Genomic DNA, 25,198 nt, shown 5'->3' on the forward strand with positions numbered 1-25,198 from the left:
GATTGAATGATGTTTTTTAGTTTTAAATCCTTTTTATAAATAACAGAGAATAAAGCTAGGGAAAAGACATTGTGATATTTGGCAACCCATGGTATTCTACTTGATGTCTTTGATGTATTTGTCTTGTGTGTTGTGTTTTGTGTTCTTTGGTTGTCTTACATGTTAACTGTTCAATGTTGTTGATGTGTTGTCAATGTGTTTAATGGGAAAAGTGATGTTAATATTGTAAATATGTCTCCTATTACAGAATTTAAGAAACTTGGTAAACTATTATAGAAAGAATGAAAGGAGAAGGCAAAGTTTCGAATCCCCCTTTTTCAAGTGGATGCACTTCTGGCAGGAAATCGCGGGAGAATCACAACGTTATATTGGTGTGTTTATGTCTCCCCTTCAGCCGTAAGATCAGGTGATCATACCTTGTTACACACATTTACAATTGCAAGCATTTTAGAATATTAGCAACACCATGGCCATACAAATCGTTGTATACAAATATACTTTTCTCTGTTTTTAGTTCATTTGGAAGTGTAGGAAATCGTAAAATAAAGTCTTTATGGAAAAGAAATTATGTCAGTTTGCAGTATGTAATAAAGACTCAACTTCAGACAATTCGTGCAGAGAGGAGCCGCAGGAAGTTTTTCTCCCTGATCTTCCAGTAGTAAGCACAAAGATAGAATCTGGAAAAGTATGTAATGGATGAGGGTTAGGTACAAGGTTTTAGTGGCTACATATGGGTCACATATGGGTAATGATTACATATGGATAAATACTCATATAAATGTGTATACTGGAAGGATGCTTTTCTTGCATGCAAAGATACTGGCATGCAAATATATTTTGACACTGTACTTTAGGGGGTAGCTACAAGATATAGGCATTATATGACTAACATGATATTGGAAATCTAAGATGTTGAATAATAAATGTGCAGATTCCCCAAGTTATTGATTCCCTGGATTGAAGGAGAGGATCTAGATCTAGGTAACTGGATACCCCCTGTTGGAATGAACATAGCTATGTTGATCATTTAATGAGGATTTGAGGGTATTTGGATTGTCTCTCGATCGGTGGGCAGTAGCTCTCGCCGCCCCCCTGTGCTTGCCTCTGCACTGGGTTACAAAGTGTATCCTTTATATTGTAAAAGTTTTTGGTAGGTAATTAATGAAAATCGAGGTTGTGAAATATATCTTTAATATTTGTATTGAAAATGACATGATACACGGCAATAACAGTAATCTTTGTATTTTAGTGCTGAGATACATAAAAGTGCTGAATTGTATCCCTAAAGAAGAAGACTTTGTCTGGGATCCTATAAGAAAAAATATGAATAGACACATTATTACAAGTAAAAAATTAGGGCTGAAATGATAGCAAAAAGAGAAGTGTTATATTTAATTATCTTCTACCTATTATTTACAAAATGTTTCTCTTCCCCCCAAAAATAATGAGAAAAATTAGATGTTTTCCCAAGAAAATATTTTCCCATGGCATAAAGAACAAATACTTTTATGTTGATTTATAGCAGGTTATAAAAGTATAAATACGGGGAAAAGAAAGATCCCATCAAAATTTATGATATGTTCAGAAGACAAAAACGTAATAAATTAATTTGACTTGTTGTTTTAAGGCTATGACACAGTACATACATCACATATATACCACTACTTTGAAATCTATTTATACATTTGTGTCATGAGATACCTAAGTGAAAAAATTAAGTCTTTTCCTGTTCATTCAGGGATCTGCCAGGTAAAATTTAATGATAAATCTCCCATTTCCTCCTGGAATATTTTGTCAAATGTTTCATTTTGTGCCACAGTCATTATATTTTTCCAGTCTCCAACTTGGCCTGAAAAGAAAATACCACAAATACAATTATAATTATTTCAAACGTTTACATTATATATAAGACATTACAACATTTTTCACGTTATAACATATTTCACATGTCTAAAAGTTTATAAGTGAGACAAAGAAAGGCTCAGCTTAGTCTGGTTTCTTTGGACACATTTATGGTAATGGATAGACAGGTTATGATCGTAAAGGATGTCCAAAGATGACAGACACTACCTGGGTACGGCCTTGGTAATTAATATTGGTACTCCTATCTGATACCCCTAGAGAAGCCATTCTTTATTAGGGTTACATAAAACCTGGGGTTCCTCTATAGGATTCTAGGGGTTCCTTCAGCTGTGACTCACTGACTTCTCGGTATCTCCAAATTTCCAAAGCCACTACCATTTGGCAAATTTTGCTACAGAAGACCTAATATTTAAAGTTGTGTCACAATGCCTTTACAGACAGCTAAAAAGAATGATATTTCCACTGGCTATGAATATAAATTATATTTTTTTTACTGACCCACAATATGCTGGTTTTAGCAGGGGTATCCTTAGCTAAGCCTATGTTTGATGGCTTTTCCTGCAAACCCGAAGGCTTTATAAATCCTAATTCAAACCTAATTTGCACACCAATGAGGAGAATTTAAAAGATAATGCATACAGTAAGTAAGGCATAGGGTACTAAAAGCTATAGCCTGTGTTAAGTTAAAAGATTAAAGGTGCTAAATGACTAATATTTTAGGGTGCAGAGTTATTGCTTTGAGTGAGCTCCAAATGTCAGATTGCTAGGACATTTCTTTTCTCTCCTCACTACAATGGTACAGTACTTGTTGATTATTTTATTTATAAAGGATAGTGTAATTATGACTTTACCAGAGTAAAATTTTACCATATCTGATATGCTATGTATACTGGGTAACCATGCATGTGCATGCTCCCTAGTATGCTACACCAGATAAATGCTCATGCATGTGATGCAAAACTCTTTAAAATAGCAGTTGAAGACTTTTTTTCACATGTGACATTTTGTTTATTACCCAATTAAAAAAGTGTTATACAAAGATAATTATATTTATTTTTAGCAGAGGTTATGTATTTTTTTGTCTAAAATTGCATATGAAAATTTATGGTTTGTATTGGTTGGTTGGATTCCTTCAGAATAAGGTAAGAAACTTAGAAAATGTTTGGAAAGGAGACTTTTGAGATACATGGTATTATTAAAAATGATCTTTTATTCAGATATATAATAAAATCTGATAACAAGCTTCACTTCATTGCTAAGTATCTTCCATATCCTTTTCTTTGTTGTAAAGCTGTTGCTTTTATATTCATTTGCATTCCTCAATGTGTTTCACATGTAATTGTCATCATATTATTTATTTTTAAATAAGAAAGCTTAAAATGACAATTATATGTTTTGTAGAAACAACATCACACTGGATTTGAGGTCCCCCCCCCCTTTTCATGAATATTGGTGACATAGACTTCCTTACCTGGCTCTCTTCATATGGCGCTAACATGTTCTTCTTATTAGTTCATATGTCGTATAAAAGCTGAAATCATGAATTATGTAAATGGATAACATTCATATATAACATTAGTCTGAATTATTTATTATGTTATAGATTAAGCTAGATGATTATTTATTGTTTTAGACTGTACAACATTTAGACGTGTCTCCTGAGGAAGCTTTATTAGCTCTGAGAAACGCCTATTAATGTATATTCATCATCTTTACTGCAAAGAAAAGGATATGCAAGATACTCAGGTCTAACTAAAGTAAAGCTTGTTGTATAGTTTTATTATATTTTATATTATTGTATAACTGGATAACATTAATCTTTAAATAGTACTGTGTACTTCAAAAGTTAAATTTTCTGAAATTTTCCAAGTTTTAATTGTTTGGGATGAGGTATTATATATTGGACCTATGATATATACTTCATCATATGTGGACCATTAGCTATACATGTCAGATACCTGACTAAATAACACAAATATAAGACGTAAAGTCCCTTGTCCAGACGCGCTTTGCCATGTGAATCCCTCGGGGGATTGGCAGAGACTGATAATACTTATGATCCCGTGTAGCTAGTAGTCTCATTAAGGTTAGGATTATAAGTCCATAATGATGAGGAGAGGGATATAAGATCCAGATAATTCAGGATATTGCAAGAAGTGAATGTGGATCAGCAGCATGTATATTGAAAAGATGACAGTAGGGGTCTGCATGGGATCACCTTTCCATTTGGTGAACTATAGGTATCAGCCTGCAGCATGTGTGTTGATGGACTATTTGGAAATGTTTGTGTAAGTGGTTGAAAAACCTTGCAAATCCTTTTAAAGTGACTAAATGAAACTGCTTTTTATGGATTTTGTAATATAAAGCAAAAGATGTGTTTGTTTTTTTATTTCTAAGTATTAAAACAAAAAAAGATGCCATTGTGTTGTGCCCTCACTGCGGTAAAGACTGAATGGGAGGCCCAGAGCCTCCTGGGATACCTAAGTATGCTCGGTGAGATGGCCATTTTTTTTGGGTGACGTAGGCAGAAATCAGAAGACTAAGGTAGAAAATGGAAAGGGGCAACCTGGTGGTTCCTCTGCGCTGGGACAAAGAAAGAATCCAGGACAGTGCGGTACCGAATTGAAGCCAGTTGTAGAGGGATCAGGGGCTCTGTGGAACTAAAGGTAAGTTCCACTTTAAAATTCTTGTAAAAGTGGAAATGATTGGGTAGGCAAATCTTCTTGGAGACTGCATGTATCATAGGAAAAAAAACATGCAGCAAAAAAGAATAAACTATTTATTCTTCTATTAAAGTTTTCTAAAATGTTCGTGAACTTTGCATGCAATGTGTATGTGTATTGCCTATGTTAGCTTGAAGTAGCTGTTGATGAGGTTATTCATCCTAAGCATCACAATCAAAATAAAATATTAAATGTAAGAACTGAACCCTTAACAATGTAGCGATATTTTTTTACCTTTTCGCATAAATGACCCACATTTTTTATCAATGAGGTCTTCAGGCATATTCTCTTTATTTGCAAGAGGATCAGTTTTCATCTCTTTGAAAGATGCTTTCTTGACCACAATATCAATCGACTTCTCATCTAATTTTATCTCTAAAAATGTGCAGATTTTCTTGACAGCAGATCTAAGGTCCTATAAACATGACAAAACATGAAAAATAATTTTATTATTATTTTGTTCATTACCTTCATTTGTCTAAAATTTTTAAATATTTTGGCAGATTTAAAAAAATGGTTGGAAAACAGATTATTAATTGGCCCTTATTATAATGGAAAATCCAAAGAACATACCACATCCCAATTAACTCTTTTAAAATACTAATTGGCACTTAAAGATGATGCTGACTAAAGAGGGGCTTTTAAGGTGTGATAGATTTAACAAACAATCAGATATTAGTAAAGATTAAAACTTTATTGTTATTTTATTTCATTCATTGACAAAAAACATCATAAAACATCAATCAAATTATGTAAAGCAATACACACAATTTCTATTGCTATAACTCTGTTCAAAGTATTGATGGTCTAGAAAGAACTATACCACTTGTGTTCAAATATGGGGGGGGGGATAACAACATCAACACCCCAATATTTCTTGATGCGTTTCATAGAGTAAATCTACTTTTTCAGGAGAAGAAAGACAAGAGTACAGAAATCTTCAAGAATAAAAGCAAATAGGTGGAAGTCTTCAACATCCAACACACAAGTAATAAGCCATCTTTAAGAATAGATACTGTGTAATTTAGCAAACCCAGGAATAAACATGGTTAAACGGCCCCCTGGCTCGAAGATGAATCTGTTGCAGAAGGGCAAATTTTATTGAAAGGGCAGATTTTATTGAAATACCATTAAATGGAATTGGTGGACCTGGATAGAGAAATACAGGCTATCCATACTAAATACAAGGACTTAATATCATTTAAACATTTCAAAATTAAAAACTCTGAACTTAAGTCTTTCCTACAGAAACTAAATAATGAAGTGATAACTAAAAATGAAAGTAAAATGAGATAAAATGCCATTTGACACAAACAGAGCCTATAGGTGGCATCTTCATAATAATAAACATCCAAACTTTAAAACACAACCCTTAGGTCCTTATCTGGACTCTTCTATCAGTGCAGAGGATGAATCAGAATCAGAAAGTACTACTTTTTACCCCCCTACTCCTAGTCACAAAAAATTCTTTCCAAACACATGTCAAGGACGAAAACGTTCTAAAAATTTCACAAACACTGGATAATACTAAGCATCGCCCACCGATTAGTTCACCTGACAACTTAGACCCATCAGGTTAATCTTCCTATTCAGATCACCCTCAAAATGGCAAAGAAAAATTACTGAATAAACTATAGTTTCACCTATGAGTAATGTTGGCTTTCTCTCCACAGCACCTTCTACACTAACAAGTGTTAAACCTAAAACACAAAATAATTATTTTTTAGGTCTTCAATAAATAAACTAGGGTCAATGAAACAATACCTATTGAAACCCAATGTACCATCCAGCCAAAATTAAGACACTCTGGTTGTGATGACTCTCAACTTGATATTATCAATTTATCCAACTTTAACCTTACCGAAACAGAAATGAGATTTTACTTTTGGGACTACATTATTGTCCCAGCAAACACCTAGGCAAGTTTGGTTTTGTGAAAGACTTGCATCTCTTTGCGAGAAAGGTGTTCTTTCAAAATTTGTGTGACAAATCTATGTCTTCCTTGCACAGAGATAATCCTGATGAATTTGCTTCATATACAATGGATGACTTTAGAGTCCTGAGAGATTTGATTCAAATATTTAATGACAATGAAGAATTTGCAACTGGCTATGAGGAATCAACTCAAGACTTCCCTCATATTACCAGTCCTATCCAAACATTGGATGTGAGAAAAAAGTCCACTAGATTCCCCAATATTTATATGAATCCACATATTTCCGAGTTCGTGAACAATGTAATGAAAGAGATTTCCGATTTAAGAATTAATCCCTCCTACAACAATATCTTTCCTAAACATTTACAATTAGCATTGAACACTTTACAAGCTAATGAATCCATAGTAATTTAACAATCAGATAGGGGAGGCAGTATTGTGGTTCTTGGGATAGAACAATATAAAGATTTGTATAAAAAATCTAAAGAATTGAGAGTGGTATGTTAGTATATCAAAAGATCTAGTTGAACTTTTTATACAGGAATATAATATGCTTATTCTAGGGGCCTTCAATAAAGGCCTCATTGATAGAAACATTTATGAATTTTAAAAAATCTATACCCAAAGACTCTGACTCTCTATGCACTCCCCAAAATGTATAAATATATGATTAACCCACTGGAAAGACCCATCAAATCAGGTATAGAAAGTTTAACCAGTAATGCCAGTAAACTAGTAGACCAGGTTCTTAGGCCACATGTTCATTGGCATTCGCCTTCCATCCTTTCTTAAAGATACGTTGGATTTACTAAAGACAATTGAGGATATGTCTGAACCTCCTGACGCCCTACTAGTTACGATAGATGTAGTAGGATATTCCAGTATTCCCAACAATTTAGGCATCCTCACCATATAAAAACTCAGGAAAAATACAGGAAAACGATACAACAACTTGGAAATGTAATAAATGTATTTTTGATCTACTGTTATTCATTCTTTTAAGTAGGCATTTCATGTTCAATGAAAGATTCTTCCTTCAAGTACAAGGTGTAGCTTTAGGTACTACATGTGCCCCCATCTAGGCTAACCTTTTCCTGGGAGGATGGGGAAGAAATCTATTTGCTAATGATTGTCTCTCGATGTACCACATAGAATTATGGAAGAGGTACAATGGAAGAGGTACATCGATGACATCTTCATCATCTGGACAGAAACTCAGGAACTTTTGGTCGAGTTTGTTTCTAAGCTCCAGGTGATTTCTTTTCATTTACATTTTACTATGCAATATGATTTATCGAAAATCGCCTTTCTCGACATTGAAAATACTAAACATATTAACAATACTACCCTATTCCTAAAACCTACAACGGGTACCACAATATTGTTTGGCTCTAGTGCCCATCCCACCCCCGTGGTACATAGTATACCTTATTCCCAATACCTTTGTATATGTTGGAACTGTACCAATGATGCTGATTTTGAGTTAAAGGCAAATAAACTTCGACTTAGATTATCACAATGAAGATATAGTAAAAAAAATTCTTAAAAAGGCCTATCAAAAAACGAAAGAACAATTAAATTGCGAACGCCTGTTTACAAATTCCCGAGCTAGGCAAAAGAATCTAACTAGATTTTTAATGGTATAAACAGAAGAACATTGACAAATTGGGGATATCTGTCAAAAATTCTGGTCCTTACATGCAATCCAGATATACAAAAAATGATTACAGAAAAGCTGCAATTTTTTTATAGAAAGGCACCTGCTATAAGCAATACGTTAGTAAGAAGCCATTTTACGCATCCAATACCGGCATCTACGACCAAATATAAATCCATCGCACATGTTCCCAATGTGATTTTATCATGCCTCCCAACTACAAAAATGTCAATTTATAATTTTCATTAGAAAAATGTATCTGCTCTAAAAAAGAACTACATGTTACTCAATAGGTATCATCTATTTGGCACTGTGCAATTGCGGCTGCTTCTATATAGGGAAGACAAAGAGATAATTTAGAAAGAGAATTTATGAGCACACATACTTAATTCGTAATGGTAAAATAACCACACCTCTTAGTTGACATGTGGGCCTGGAACACAACTTTAAATTTGTAGCCCTTCAACAGATAAATCCAAATTGTAGAGGAGGCAATTGGGATAAAATTTTGCTGCAAAAGGAAACCAGATAGATTGGACTTGTTGGTTGCTTAGAGAAACAATGTTTCTCGATTGTGCAATCCAGCAGCGTGTAAAGCCTTTCTCATAGGCTCAGCTACGCTTGCTGCAGTCTCCGGGACAAGTGGTCCTGTTTGAGCGCAGCCTGCAGTCCCGGACCACAGTTTCTCGACTCTCTTCCAGGTTCCACCCCCATTCACATTATCTTTGGGGCAGTAAGCATCATGAGGATGCCTAGTATTTTTGATGCGGATTTCAAATCTGTGTTCAGTTTTTCTCTAGCACGTCTAGTTTTTGTGATGCAGCTAATTATATATTGCGTGAAATTCGTTATAAATAGCCTTAACATATTACAACATTTAACAATGGTTTTCTTTTTTAAGGTTGGAGACTGCACTAACTGCGATTGATTTCATTTGTCATCATGCCTAGAAATTGCCTTAATGATTGGATTTCGGTTACAAGTGTGGTTCATTCATGACGAAAGCACAACGTTGACAAATTACCACAGATATACCACAGATATAAATTGTATTTCAATTGTCCACTTGGTGACCAGGATAAATCTTGTGCTTCACATGTCATCTGTACAAGTTGTTCCAACGGACAGCGTGACTGGTAAATCGGCATAAAGCAGCAATGCCATTTGCAGTCCTGGTGGTGTGGAGAGAGACCATCTAATCGACTGCTATTTTTGCCTCGTCAACAAAAGTAGATTCTCAGGTAAATCTAAGCACATATTGTATATCACAGCCTCAATCCTGCAATTGGGCCTGTTCCCCATGATGATTAATTGCCAGTTCCGATACCGCCACATGATGGACTTGCTTCTGTAGAATGATGAGAAATGCGCTGGAGTTGCAGGCTGACTACTTGGCCAATGAAGTTTAACAACCAGAGACCTTTACACAAGCAGAGCTGAGTGAACTCGTTCGTGATATAAATCTCTCCAAAGACAAAGCAGAACTTCTTCCTTCAGGGCTTAAACAGAAGCACTTACTTGCAAGGGGTGTAACTGTAACTCACTGCAGAAAATGAAATCATACCTTGACAATGTTCTTCAGTAGTGAGGAGTCCTATGAAAACATGAAGTTACTACTTGAAGCAATCCAGTATAAAACACACCAGTGGAACATCTGTGGGGATCTAAAGGTCATTGGCTTGCTGATGGGAATGCAAGGAGGATTCACAAACTATTGCTGTTTCCTATGTCTGTGGGACAGCTGATCTACGGGAGACCATTATGTCAAGCGTGATTGGCTACCAAGAGATACCTATAAGCCCGGAACAAGCAGTGTCAAGTTTCTACCTCTGGTTGATCCGCATAAAATATTTCTGCCACCTCTCCAAATCAAGTTAGGCTTGATGAAGAACCTTGTAAAGGCCAGGGGTAAATCAAACTCCATGGGTTTTCAGTATCTTGTTGAGAAGTTCCCAAACATAAGCACTTCAAAAATGAAGGAAGGGATATTTATAGGGCCACAGATTGTTTTGCAGGATGATGTTTTCAAACAATCTCTTTCAGCAGCTGAGCTAGAAGCTTGGGATGCATTCAGATGGCTGTGTGAAAATTTCCTGGGCAACCATAAGTCCCCCGCATACAAAGGAGTTCAGAATCTGCTTGATTCATACCAGAAACTGGGTTGTCGCATGTCATTAAAAATACATTTCTTGCACTCTTATCTAGAATTCTTCCCGGAAAATCTTGGTATGGTGAGTGACGAACAAGGAGAACATTTTTACCAGGACATTTAGTTAATGGAGCACTGCTACCAAGGTTCCTGTAATTTCTGAAGAAACAATGGTCCCTGACTGACACTGTTCATTAGATCTATACCACAATGTGCCTTATTTTACTTTACGCTGAAGATGTATTAACATTCACCTCAATGTTGCTTAGGTTTTAGTACAAAAAAGACGCACTTACAATGTTATATTATATTATATTTTATTAGTATATTATATTAGTACTCATAACTCAGGAACTATAGGGAAAAAATGAAAACAGATCTAAAATCTGGTTGAAAACTGATTTAGAAACGTTTGCTGTGGTTTCTGAAGATTATCAAAACTAATTTTTTGTTGACCTGTGTTATTGGAGTTAGAATCAAGGGTTAACATTAATTCCCGTAAACATGAACTGGCAGCATTATTACAACTGTATAGCATATTAAGTGCTAATTGGTATTTTAAAAGATTTATTAAATGATTTGCACAGCTAGTTGCTATCTTACAAAACATATGTGCATTCAAAACATTAAATTGCCAAATAAATATCAATAAAATACTTTTAGGAAAAAGTTTTCAGGCTACTGTATTTTCAGTAAGCAAACATTATCATATTTCATCATCGGTGCAGTCATTAATGTTATCACCATGATTAGTGGTGAGCAAAACCTGGAAAGATTCAAGGTCCAAGATGTCAGAGCATACACTGTCTGGAATACGTCCAATATGTTTAGAGAAGGGTGTTTTCTATAGCACAGAACTTCAAATTCATCTATAAACAATTGCTGGCATATATTAATAAAAAAAAAACTATTTCAGATCCCTTACCTTTATCATGTCCTCATATTTTAAGAAAAGGATATTGTAACTATCTTTAAGAGTGTACCACCCTCGTACATGATGAAACCATTTACCTGCATATACTGTGAAAATAGAAATCACAATACATTGTAAATATGACATATGAAACAACATTATCACTTTTCTAAAGCCTCCTATATAATGTCATTTGTAGCACATATAGCATTTACTATAAGTAGCAGCTATCAGATATGTACTGTTGCTATTATTCATAATGTCCACTGGCTGTAAAATAAACAGAACAGGTCCCTTCAGTTTCCAAATATTTGTGCCTCATATGCATTACAAACACATATTAGTATAGAGAAAAGACATAGCACTGAATGTGTAAGGCACTGGTCAGCACCAGTCCTCACCAGACACCAGTCCCCCAATCAAATACCGCAGTTTTCACCTTTAGTAAGCTCCCGCTCAGACTCGGGAGACTGGTTGTGTCTGCCAGCACTTGGTTCCCCCCAGGACTTACTGCGCAAGGGATGGTGTCTGAGAATGGGCTGGTAGCAAGCCAGGAGTCCAGCAGTACCATGATTCCAACAAAGACAAGAGGTCATACACAAAATATACGTCCATAAAACAAAGTACACAAGGGCAAGACACAAACAGAGTCTTGGTCACTGGCAAAGGTCAATCCGGGCAGCATAAACTTGCAAAGTCAGAAACAGGCAAAGTCAGCAACAGTAAATCAGATGAATGTCTCTCCAGCACAGATTAGCCCAGCTATACACTACAACGGGCACTGGCGACTGGGAGCAGAGAGGCTATAAAGTCCAAGCAGCCAACACCAGTGCAGGACTGAGTCAGGAACTGATCAGCCTCGAGAGTCTCCTCCAGCTGTGCACAGCCTAACAATGGATGCTGGGGATGCCATAAAATACATAGGACTTCATGACTAAAGAGAAGCTGCTGCCATCTTGTTCTCCTGGCTGCTGCAAATGACATTGCTAGATAGAATAAACATTGTTTTATACTGTGATGGCGCACATCATCAAGTCGCTAGACAGATGAGCATTTCCTAACAACATTTTTTTGTTGTACTTTTGATAAGGATTTACCAAAAAATAGTTAATGGCTAAGCAGAGAGAGAGAGAAAGAGTTAAAAAAAGAGGTAAAAACACATCAACCATAACAAACACAAATGATATATATTCACCTTCTCCATCTAAAAATTTCTCAAAAAAGTGTTGAAAATCCGGTGACTTTTCTGATAAAAGAGTAATGTTTTCAAAATGATAAAAAGACTTAATAACATCCTTTGGGTTCCGCATCACATAGATAACCTTAAATAAAAAAAATAATTATTAATAAATGATAAACTGCATAAAGATGGATATTTGGTTGTTTACTAGTTATAAAACAATCAGCATATCTTTTCCTTAGATTTAATTGGTAAATTTGGTGACTTAGACTAAAGTACAAATCTGCTTACAGGGTTAGGTGTAACTGATGACCATTTTGGGCATAGTGCACATCTTTGTTGAGCCTGTTCATTGAGATATCAATGCAGCGAACATTGGAATGCTTACCAAAAGCCAAAGAAAACCATGTCTACTGTGTACATTGATAAGCCAATATTCTTGAATTCTGTTGGCATTGTAAAAAAACCTCTGGAAGTCCATTATTACCTTGGCAATTGATTTAAAGTTTTCTGCTTTAGAATATCTATATTGGTTAGTGAACTTTGCAAGTAACAAACATCTTAAAAATTGCTGCATTTCCCAGCTCTTGGATGTGATGTTTACATTTGTTTTCTTTTTTCTTTCAGTCTTCATTTTTTTATTTTGATCTGGGGATTCTGCCAGTAACACAATTCATGTCCTAATATAACGAAAAGGGTCTCATATTCATCTCAGGAGTCAGGTACAAAAAATGGGGCACTCTAAACTCAACCCATTATAAGCCACACGCCCAAGTCATATCCCTTTTTTCCAAATAAAATTACTCTGATATATATAGGAAAAAAACATGAACTGTAAAATATTCTGTTTTAAGTACAACTAAGCGGCATCATGGAGGATCCCACACACACTAAGTGGCACCAAGGGGCATCTCACACACACATACATTCGTAAATAAAATTGTAGACCTTATCTGACAAGCATCCCAAGAGATGCAGCCACAATGCAGATAGAAATGTGTAATTGGGTAAAGAGACCTTACAAGAATCCATCCTACCTTTTTAGGTCAACTAGGCTAAATGTTATCTCTAGCCCAACCAGACTTGATGCATCATGCTAGAATAAGGAGCACATACAATGCTACCCTACCCTTGGTTATCTCCATCAGGTTCACCAGGCTGCACATGACATTCAGCCTAAACAGAGGAGTTGTAATGTGCTAGAATGAGCATGTGCTCCAAGATAGAGTGCATAAAAGGCCACCCCACCTTCTCTATACCCTTAAAGCGTACCTCAACTCAGAATTTTCACTTTAAATAAAAGGGTAGAAGAGACCTCCGAATGGATCGGACTGCCCTGCGGCATTGGAGGTAAGTGTATTTTTGTTGTAATAGGGTACTTTTGAGTTTAGTTCCTCTTTAGTGTCCACCAGGCTACATATCATTATCATAAACCTAACCATTTCATTGTAGGGCATGGTACCAGAATAGGAGTGTTCTTCAAATTGAAATGCATACAATGCACTGGCTTGTCACTGACCGTAATGGCTGATCCTACTTCTTCTGCTAACATTATCTATAGCATACAGACATGCCTCAGTTAATAAACGTAGGTATTAAGAAGAGTATCAATGCTAGGGAATCCATGGGCTAGCACATGTTGGGGCAGGTGACAGTCACCTTTGCAAGCACTGGTGCTTTTAGGTATGGGCCCAACGAGCCTACTGACTATTCAGTCCTAATTACAACAGTGATTCCCACTACACTTTAGAAGAACAAAAGCAAAAAGACAACCAGGATCCCCCCCATTACGAACTGGAAACATTTATGGCAGAAACATCAGTAGGGATGATCGAGAAGGCTTTAACAGTCTCACGAAATTTCCTCTAACTTCCAATGGGTCCGCGAAATTTCGTCGAAACGATTCCATTCCATTAAAGTCAATGGCGGACTTTAAACATTAATAGCAAAGCCCCTATACATGTTAGAACCACCAAATTTACTAGGTAAATAGTAGATGGAATAAAGAAGGAGGAGGAGGAGAAGGGAAGTCACTTCCTTAGGAAGAGAATGTCAGGTGATGGTCGTGAATCAAGTGAGCTGCAGACAGCAATCCCACCAGCAGAGGGAGTGCTGTTGCTGAGATAATCTCAGGTGTTATTCAGATGTTTGCCAGCAGAGGGAGTGCGTCTGTGGAATACTCTGAGGCAAGGGAGCGGCTAACAGAGAATCACCTGACTTGGAACAGGAAGTATGCAGAGTGTTGGATCCAGAGGTAGAGATGGTGCTGGCAGTAGGGCACTGCAAGGAAGGTGAGCAAGAAGGAAGCACAGATGACCTGGACCTGCGGGGATACCGGTGGTTCCCAGGTGACATCACGGTCATCATAATCCTCATTTTCATCTAAGCCAACATCTGCAAATGCAGCCACTGATCCAGAACACTCTCCAAGCAAGTGCTGACCACACTCCCCAAGGGTCTCAAAGTCAGATCCTCAGGCTGTTCGTCAAACAACAAGGGAGAGTCATCCAGAGGTAAAGGCACATTAGCCACGCTAACTCCTTTGCTCCAGTCACGGCTGTGCTGGTTCCTGCTGCTGCTTTAGAAGAAGAGCCTGCTGCACTCGAGGCCCCTGAGAACTAATCAACACAACTCTCCACATGATGTGGCTGTATGATTGTATTCTGCTCTCTCAATACATCTCCCAGCATACTGGTGCTCCGCACATATCTCAGACCTCCAACAGTTTGCTGCTGCTGTCCTACAGTGGCGGACTCCCGGGCAGTATGCCGCATGCCAGATGCGGTAGGTCGCCCAAGGCAACGCCTTCCCCTGCACCTACAGCTCATCTTTTACTTATTCAGGTAAAAATGCACCTGTACCAAATGATTTATTTGGTAAATAGGAACAGGTATCAAACACTGAAACCTCTGTATTTTTTTATTAGTAGGACAGAAAGTTTTGTGTACCAAACTGGCTTCTTTGGTAAATAGCAAGAGGTATCAAACACTGAAATATCTGTATTTATATCATAAGGTATTTTTTTGCACTTACAAATATAACAAAACACTTTCATTGTCATATTTAACAGACTAGAGGGGGCCGAATAAGTGAAATTCATAGTTAGATTTTACATTTTACAGGTTTGGTGACATAAGCCCAGAACATTCGGAGTTCAAAGAAAATCTGAAGATGCCATTGTAGAAATAGAATATTTTTCCATTTTTCATATTCAAGCGACATTATCAACCCTAAATAGTGCGTCTTACCTTCGCTTTTTTATTTTTCAGTTCTCTGGGAGCAAATAATTCTGACAAATGGGTAACAAACAGACGAGGTGATGGACGAAGGTTGTAATCTGTTTCTGGATTTAATGCTCGGAACTCAAGCCATGGCACTCTTTCATTAGTGTCAATTTGTTCAGTACCATTTCGGTGCCCTTCACTGCATATCAAACTCAATATTTGCTGAGACCAAATGGTTCCTTTTAATGTGAAATAGAAATATTGAAATTATTTGTACATATTCAATAACATTCCTTTAGCTGTATGTCTCCAAAATTCTCTGTGATAAGATGCACAACCTTTTCAACGTCATTGAAAAACACAATGTTATTTAGTTATGTGGTTAGAACCTTAGAAATTAAAGTTTCTAAACAATCTAAATTAGATGAATACAAGCCATCACATTCACCATGTCTAGTAGTCCACAGTTGTATCAATTCTGATTTTACCGATACAAGCTGCACAGAACTGCAGCAGGCAATTAACAAATAAAGGACACAAGACACATTGTGCTCCTTTGTTATGAAACATAGTGGGTTCAGCATCTACTGGTTGGTGGTTGACAGAAGCAGAAGCACCTCTAACAACCATCAATCAATAGAAATGATCCCGACTGTGTACCTTAACCACAAGACAGGGCCTGTCCTTGGCATTTTGTGTCAGTTGCAACAGTCCAATGAAAACCGAGGGCTGTGCGCCATTATTACAGTAAATTGTATTTATGCTATGGTCTAACAGAGAGAACCCTTGTAATTAGGGTTGGGATCCAACAGTTAAGTCATAAAAAGAGACAAAACAAATAACTGTATCAAAATGGTAGTAAGAGTTTTTCAAAGTTTTTAAAAAGTGTAGACAATCCCTTTGTTACAGGTACTGTGTCTGTGCATTGAGCTACCTATGAATGAAGCACCTGGATAATGATAGTATAATTCATGAGTACTGTAGTGCAATGTAACTTCCAGCAGAAGATTCCGGCACACTTTTAAGAAAAGCATACCTACCTAAACCAGGGATGAAAAATAAGGTATTATTTGCTGGGAGATTGCAGAAGCTGAGCAATAAACAGCTGCATCCTGTAGATAGAATATATTGGATTTCTTGGTAAGATTAAGATGTGTCATTAACAATATATCTTCTACTTAGACCAGTGTTTTGCAACCAGGGTTCCTCCTGGGGTTGCTAGGGTTTCCTTGAGCAATTTGTGGCTCTCAGGTCAGTTTAACCAATTATCTTTTTGTCTATCTGTATGGGTAGCAGCCTTCCCAATGGCAAGCAATGTTAGAACAATTCCTCCCACTAATCACCATGTTCAATTACAGTGAACTGTGGATATAAGAATTATAGCAGGGGTTCCCAAAAGACCTGAATGCCTCTGGCATTCTCGTGAAAATTTCCTCGAACTTCCGATGGGTCCGCAAAATTTCGGCGAACCGACTTCTCGGACCCTTCAGAAGTTCCCGGGGATCATTACAGGAGGATTCCCTGGGCTACCTTCATTCATGCAGCCCTGTGAATCATCCTGTGTGCGATCCCTGGGCACTAGAGAGAGCACTAGAGCTTTTGAATGGGGGGACTTATCCCCATTTAACCTCTAGGGCCCAGGGATCGCACACAGGAGGATTCCCAGGGCTGCATGAATGAAGGTAGCCCTGGGAATCCTCCTGTCAGTGTTTGATCCAAATGGGGGGACAAATCCCCCCATTCAAAACCTCTAGTGCTCTCTGATTGGTTGAGGAAAGGAAAATCCTGATGGCCCTTGAGTGTCATTGATCAGCACAGCCTGCAGGACGAGTTCACGCTTACAATTTCGGTCAGTAAATTAGCAAAAACGGCCGAATTCGCTGCGAGATCAAGTTTAAAAATCTCGCTCGCCCATCCTTAATTTGGATGCCTTAGATGATGAGGGAAGACAGTATCAAATATATGGCTTAACCTGCTAGCATTACATAAAAAAACAGGAAGCAGGAACTGGTCAGGTGAGGTTAGTGGGCAGAAATAACTGAAGATCATTCAATTGTGTTTCAAAATGTTGATAAGAATATCAAAGTGTGGACTTCAATCAGCTAGCATTACAAACAAGTCAATGTTTCACAACATATTGCCTAATTTAGCAAAAATAAATTTGCCATTTCAATATATGGGTTGTATTTAAAAATTTAAAAGAATGAGGTATGAAAACCTCTATATGAGTGTTACTAGACCTGTTGAAAAAACTTTCAGGTCTTTAGAGAATCCCTGCTATAATTACTATATCCACAGCTCACAGTATATTAGCGGGTGGTCACTGGGAAGAATGTCAGCCTTAAAGATAGCCATAAAAATAATTGTTGCCAGTTAATTTGACCCGAGATGCACAAGTTGCTCATTGCCCTATCGATCCCTGGAGGAACCCTAGGGTACCACTAAACCCTGGTTGAAAAACAACAATCTACAGTAATGTTTTCTATTTGGACAGCAAGTGTTCCTGGATTAATACTGGACTACACCTCACCTCATTTCCCTTTTAGAATTTATTGAAGCAGCGAGAAACCCACCTGATTTGGGGTATGTCACCAAGAAAACATCATCGTCTCGTATTTTAAAATCCTTTAGGGAGTCTATATACTCTGGCTGAATCATATCCTTTATAAAACAAAATCCTTTATACCAGTACAGATTTTTGTCACGTGGCACAGGAGTAATTGCAGACATACTTGTAATGAAACCTGTAATGAAAGACAAATGTATGGGAAAGACTGAGATAATAAAATTATAACCCTACCCAACCACAACTCTCCAAAATACCCCATCATAAGACTGAAGCTGTTGCTCCACACATTCCTGAGCTCCAAGTGTTTCATACAAACATTGAAGTAGTTGGGTGAACTACTGCCAAGAATAAAAGTAGTCCCCATGAGCAATTTCCTGTTGTTGACTCATTGGACCAGATTTATTAAAGCACTCCTGATTTATTAAAGCCCTCTATGATTTATTACAGGGGGAATACTCCTGCTTGCCCATTCCCATGAAACAGAACAGCAGGTGCTGGAAATGTTAGGTAATACCTTCTTTCAAATGACAATTTTAATGTGTTCATGTAAAGCCCTTCTCTTAATTGCTTATTCTCCTTGTCATCCTAAGTTTGCAAAAATGCACGTATCCAAACTTTTAGGTGTCTATTGCTAAAGCAATGATTTCAATGGTTTAGAGACTGATTCTCCTCCAGGTAATGTTTAGTAAACTATACAATCACTGCTTTATAAATGAATTGCTTATGGTTTGCTCAAGTGTCTATAAACCCGTAGAATAGCTTTTTCTAAAGCAGAACCCCCTTAAAGTATGAAAATAAACTTACAATTTCAATGGTACCTGCCCTGACATTTTTCCTATCAGAACTAAAATTGTGGATCAATTCCACAATCTTTTTGCAACTGAACTTGCAACCTGTATGCCAGAGATGGTTTGCACCTAAATGAAAGGGGGTCTGCTGTGCTAGGGGAAAGATTTAAGGGAATAGTGGAAGGATATTTATTACTAGAACAGAGGGGGTGGGACAGTTAAATAAGCTGGCAGAAAGGTTAGTCAGGGTCACTGGCAAGGTGCCGACGGATTGGCGTAAGGCCAATGTGGTTCCTATCTTCAAAAAGGGAGCAAGTCATTACCAGGTATCTATAGACCGGTTAGTTTAACGTCCATAGTTAGAAAGGTTTTAGAGAGTTTGATAAAGAACCACATAGAGGCGTTTCTGTTAGAAAATAATATTATAAGTGATAGTCAGCATGGCTTCAAGAAAGACCGAAGTTGTCAAACAAATTTACTCTTTTTTATGAGGAAGTAAACAGGAAGACAGTGGCGTAGCACTTGATGTAGTGTACATGGATCAATCTGTAAATGGATAGAGAACTGGCTTAAATGCATCCAGAGAGTTGTAATTAATGATTCATACTCTGAATGGTCTAAGGTTATTAGTGATGTAGCCCACGGTTCAGTGTTGGGACCTTTACTGTTTACCATCCTTATAAATGATATAGAGTTTTGGATTAAAAGCACAATTTTCTGTGTTTGCAGATGACACCAAACTATCTAATGGAATTAAGTCCATACAGGATGTCTATATTCTACAAACAGACCTGGATGTACTGTTTGATTGGGCAGCCAAGTGGCAAATGACATTTAATATAGATAAGACCACATCTGGAATATGCAGTCCAGTTTTGGGCACCAGTTCACAAAAAGGACATTGTGGAATTGGAGAGAGTGCAGAGAAGAGCAACTAATCTAATAAAAGGAATGGAAGAGCTCAGCTATGAGGAGAAATTAGCTGAACTGAATCTATTGTCCCTTGAGGTGAAACGTTTAAGGGGGATATGATCACCCAGTATAAATATATAAATGGTCCATATAGAGAACTCTCTTCCCCATTATTCACTTTGAGATCATTACAAAGAACAAGAGGGCACTCTTTGTGTCTGGAGGAAAAGAAGTTTAAGCTCCGGATAAGGAAGGGATTCTTCATTGCAAGGTCTGTCAGTTGTAGTTGTCAGCAACTACTATAGACCGCTATAAGAAAAAGCTGGATGATTTCTAGAAGCACAGAATATAACTGGGAATAAAGGCTTTAAAGTAAAAATAACAGTGACTGTTGATCCAAGGAACATCCGATTGCCTCATGGAATCAGGAGGATTTTTTTTCCCATGGTGGAGCAAGTTGTACCAAGGTTTTTTTTTGCCTTCCTCTGGTCTAACTATGTCTTATAGGGTCCTATATCTGGGTTATATTTTTTTCCCTGGTGGTTGAACTTGATGGACTTATGTCTAACCTACTATGTAACTATGTAAGTTGGTCATCTCTTTTTTTTCTTTAACTATAAAGTTGCCAAACATTATGAATTTAAATATCAAATAACACCCAAACACTTGGTTAAGTATGTTAACCATCACATGTTAATGTGAACTATAATTTTAAAGTATAATTCTAAAAAGGTTTAAATGATTTAAGAAAAGTCAAACGTGCACCAAATTTGTTAATACATAAAGATAAAAACACATGTATAAGGAGACTGACCTTTTTTGTGCACTCTATGATTTGTAGCTTGCACTAAACTCACAACCGTTCCACAGAAGTCTAAATCCTCTGTTTAATCTCCTCTGTGTAAAGAAACTCCGAGCCAATCAGTTATGACATCACACAGCTTCCTCTCCTTTTCTCACAGTTACAATTCCTGCCCCCTGGCCATTAACTAATTATCTTCCAAATTATTTATTGATACACATGGATGGTGAATGTTCACTTTTTTATCCAATTATGTAGTGGAGTCTTGTACCTTCTTAGAAATTGACTAATGCAGAAAGTCTGTAGTTTAAGTGATACCCTTAAGTGACTACTCTTAAAGCAAAACTTTCAGCACCAGTGTAAAGCCATTAATCCATCTGCAAACTGACTCCAGCAGGTCCCTCAACGTTCCGTCTTCCTTTTTTTGGGGCATGGATTGGACACCAGGTGTAACCTTAATCTTCCATCTTCTTCTTACATTATCTGATCTTGCATGGCATAGGCATGAGAATTGGGTTCCAGGCTTTTCTGAAAATGTAAAAAAAAAAAAAAGTACTTATCTCTTTTTTTTTACATGCTAGGATCATGCATGTGCATGTCCGATGTCGAGCGAGCAGCCTGCAACCTTCTGTGATAAGTGACGGTATGATAGGAAAAGACAGAAGAGGAGGGGTCCTCCCTGAATTTTTTTTTTTAATGTTAGCCAGGGTTAGCCACTACTTTATATAATGTGAAAAATTTGGTGATAGGTCCGTATTAGGATTTTAAGGGTGGCTTACATCTCCTCTCCACATTGAACATCACTAAAAACTGGAGTAAATAAAAAATATTAAAAAAATATATATTAAACAAATTACTTACATTACTACATTGGAGGCTATTGTAATGGGCTAGGCTGTATAGATCCGAGATGTGTTATTGGAGTAATCCAATACTAAAGACAATCCCTTCTGAGTTGTTCATATTTTTCTTTTTTTTAAATACAGGCATTTATCAAGATTTTGTCAACTCTGTCAATGAGTATGTACTAATCTAAAAACCCCAGTGACAGGTCAAGGTCCTTTGACACCTAAGGCAAAAGAACCAAAGTGTGCCTCCATTCTCATGAGCTGTTATCTATTTAAGAAGCATAGATTGCTAGTCCATGTCCTTTTTTGCCCCCTTCCTGCCCAAAGATCTTTTGTCTAACCCTTGTAACATATACCTCTTCCTTGCTAAGGAACAGGCACCTCTCTCCTGCGCATGCCTGTACTTCTGAGCCCAGGAGCACCTGCTTACAGATTTTAAACAGCCTCCTTCATCATCATCCTTGGCTATTTAGCTAGCTCAGACACAGCACTGAGCGTTCGTGCAACGTGTCTCCACTAGTGCTGAGCCCCTTAGCTCTGCTGAACATTTGCTTTATATCTTTTGGTTAATTCAGTTTTTTCCCTGTCCAGCTCTTGTGTTCGAACCTTGTTGGCCAGTCCGTTGCTTCCCAGCCAGTTCCCTTGTGCAGTTCCAGTGTTCCTCCCTGTCTGAGGTTATCCCCGTGTCACCTGAGCCTCCAGTTGCTTCCAGTGTCCCCGATGTTCCCTGTGTCTGCAGTGGCCCCTGTGTCACTGGTGTCTATTTTCTGGATCCCTGTTATTTAAACCCTGGCTTGAAACCTGACCTCTCTTGTTTGCTGCCTGTTTCAACCCCGGTCTTCCTTGACAATTTTTCTGCCCATCCTGGTGTGCCCAACCTGGCAGGAACCAGCAGCGCAACATCCTCACCACTACAGGCTCTGAAGAAGGCCTGGTTACTGCTTAGACTCTGCACCTTGGCCCTTCTCAGGGCTCACACCAGCTCTGTGCAAGCCATAGCACCCCCTAGTGGCCCTGTTTCCCCAATTAAAAATTGCCTTAATAATACCAAAGGTTAGAGAAGACAGGCCAGATTGGTCTAGATGAATAAAAAAGGCAACATTAACTCAAATAACTATTTGTTACTCCCAAGGTCTACAGAAGATCATCTCTGAATGTACAACATGTCGAACCTTGAGGCAGATGAGGTACATCAGAAGCAGACCACAACAGATGCCAGATTAAAAACAGGACCCTGGGGCTACAGTTTGTACATGTTCACTAAAATTGGACAACAGAAGATTGGGCAAACTTTGTCTTGTCTGATAAGTCTCTAAGGTTGCTTGGGTAGTTGCTTGTGATGGTGTATTGATGTGGGGGATATTTACTTGCACACTTTGGGCCCCTGAGTGCCAACTGAGCATTTTTTAAATGCCAGAGCCTAATATTGTGTACGCATCTTCTGATGGCTATGTTGAGCAGGATAACACAAGGCAGCATGGTGGCTCAGGTGTTAGCACTTCAGCATTTGCAATGCTAGGTCCCAGGTTCAATTCCCAGCCAGGACATTATCTGCATGGAGTTTGCAGCTTCTGTCTGTGTGGGGTTTCTCCAGGTTCTCCAGTTTCCTCCCACATCCTGTAAACTTGCAGTGAGTTTAATTGCCTTCTCCCTTAGAAAGTAGACCTTAGCCTACATTGACATATGACTATGGTATGTATGTTATATTGTGAGCTCCTTTGATGGCCAGTTAGTGACATGGCTATGGACTTTGTACAGTGTTGTGTAATATCATGGCACTATATACATACTATGTAATAATATTAAGCTCATCATCCAAAATTAGTTTCTTGAACATGATAATGTGTTCGCTGTACTCAGATTGTCTCTATAATTACTATATCTCAATCCAATAGAGCATCCTTGCTATGTAGTGGAATGAGATTTTTTCATCATGTATGGACAATCAGCATTTATGTTGTAACTGCATGATGCGATCATGTTAGTATGGATCAAAATGGCTGAGGAATGTTTCAAGCATCATGTTGAATCTATGACTTTATGAAGAATTATGCCAGTCTTGAAGGCAAAAAGGGTCACTTCCTGGTACCTAATAAAGTGGCCATTAAGTGTAAATTCTAGTTAAATTCTAGCAACTAGTGTAATTCTTTGATTTTTGTGTATTTTATCATTTTATCCTGTAAAAACGAAGTCCTGGGCTGTTCAGCAGTGGGATAGGAAGGTCCACCCTGATCCTTCCCTCAAATGCAAGAGTTCCCCCCTCTCTAATACCTTTATAAAAATGGCCACTGCAGGTCACCAAACCAAATTTCCTCAACCCTTCTGCAGTACTCAGCCTTTTTACATGGGGACCATGACTTCATGGTGAGAACCAAAACCACACCCATTCAAGTGAATGATAACTATTTGTTTGAAAGTAGTTTTAAGTGCTAAAATATGTGTGTAAAACCACTTGCAAACTTCAAGTCTAAACATAACCTCGGAATGCTTAACCAGTAAATATTTTTTTTCTTTTTTTGGACCAGTGCAAATAAAACTAATATACCTTAGTGCCTTGGATCATTTGCTGTGAATACTTGCAAACAATACTTGAACAACATGCAGATCTCTGACATACAGCTATGTATAATAAATTGCTATTGCAATTGGATTGGAGACAGCAACTGGATTTCTTACTTCACCCTCTGTCACCTTCTTTTGGATAATGACTGATATTGCATGATCTCAATTTCCTCCACAATATAAGTTTTGTAAGTGTAATTTGTTGGCTTTGGTTAAATCAATAAACAAAGGATATTACAAATACAGCCAACTCCAGGAATCCTTTTATCAAGTTTTATTATCGTCATAAAACAAGACAAGGGTTATTTACAGATGATAAGTCCGATAAGCGTAGTACAGGAGGGTAAGGCAAAAGCAGGTCAGGAAGAATCCGAGGTCAGGGCAGGCAGAGTTCAGGCAGAATCAGGTTTCAGACCAGGTCGCTATGGTAATGACAAACTAGATTAACATAAACCAACACAAAGAACGCACCCAAGCACACCCAAGTATTCACAGAGGCTGTTAGTGGGCAATGGTGTTCAGGACAGGTTCTCCTTAAATAGGAGACCAATGACCTTGCGCCACCTGGCGCCATTTGATAGGAGGGTAACTGAGTCCCCTGCGGCCAATTCAAACTAACTATGTCCCGCCCCATGGCAAGGCAGCCGAGTGCCACGCCCTCGGGGTGTACAAGAGACACGCATTGTAGCACGCACACCTCTTCCCACAGCACCCCTGGGACGTGCCCTCCTTTGTACCTCTACAGGAGTGCTGAGAACAGGACTTTCAGTATTCACGTGCATAGATGCCTGGCTGAACAGTAGTTTGGCTGTAGAGAGAGACATGCCGCGAGCAGGGCAGAAGCCTCGGCCATGCTGCCTGCTGCAGCAGCATCTCCCTCTGCGGCTGAGATCCCCAGGGATGCCACGGGCTCGCTGGACAGGTAAGATCCTTACACTACAAATATTATCTCAACATTACAGAATACCTCAAAAAGGATTTCCACTTGAACAAAAATTATATCTCACATAGGCTGCATCCCTAAAAAACCATAAAGAAAAAATATACGATGAAGAACACCAATTTTTGTAAC

General features: G+C 38.0%; 1 protein-coding gene across 1 annotated transcript; it reads right to left on the reverse strand.

Annotated features, from left to right (window-relative positions):
• Positions 1-1,180: 1,180 nt before the first annotated feature.
• On the reverse strand, positions 1,181-21,317 carry LOC140327998 (amine sulfotransferase-like). The gene is made up of 8 exons (XM_072407267.1): positions 20,729-21,317; positions 18,219-18,389; positions 15,670-15,884; positions 12,437-12,563; positions 11,254-11,348; positions 4,821-5,001; positions 1,702-1,849; positions 1,181-1,309 (listed from the first exon to the last, which is right to left on the reverse strand). Exons 2-7 carry the CDS (start codon positions 18,373-18,375, stop codon positions 1,731-1,733), a joined length of 894 nt encoding a protein of 297 aa, XP_072263368.1. The 5' UTR covers positions 18,376-18,389; positions 20,729-21,317; the 3' UTR covers positions 1,181-1,309; positions 1,702-1,730.
• Between the last annotated feature and the right edge of the window lie 3,881 nt (positions 21,318-25,198).

This window comes from Pyxicephalus adspersus, chromosome 4 (genome assembly GCF_032062135.1).
Source record: "Pyxicephalus adspersus chromosome 4, UCB_Pads_2.0, whole genome shotgun sequence".
NCBI classification, from domain to species: domain Eukaryota; kingdom Metazoa; phylum Chordata; class Amphibia; order Anura; family Pyxicephalidae; genus Pyxicephalus; species Pyxicephalus adspersus.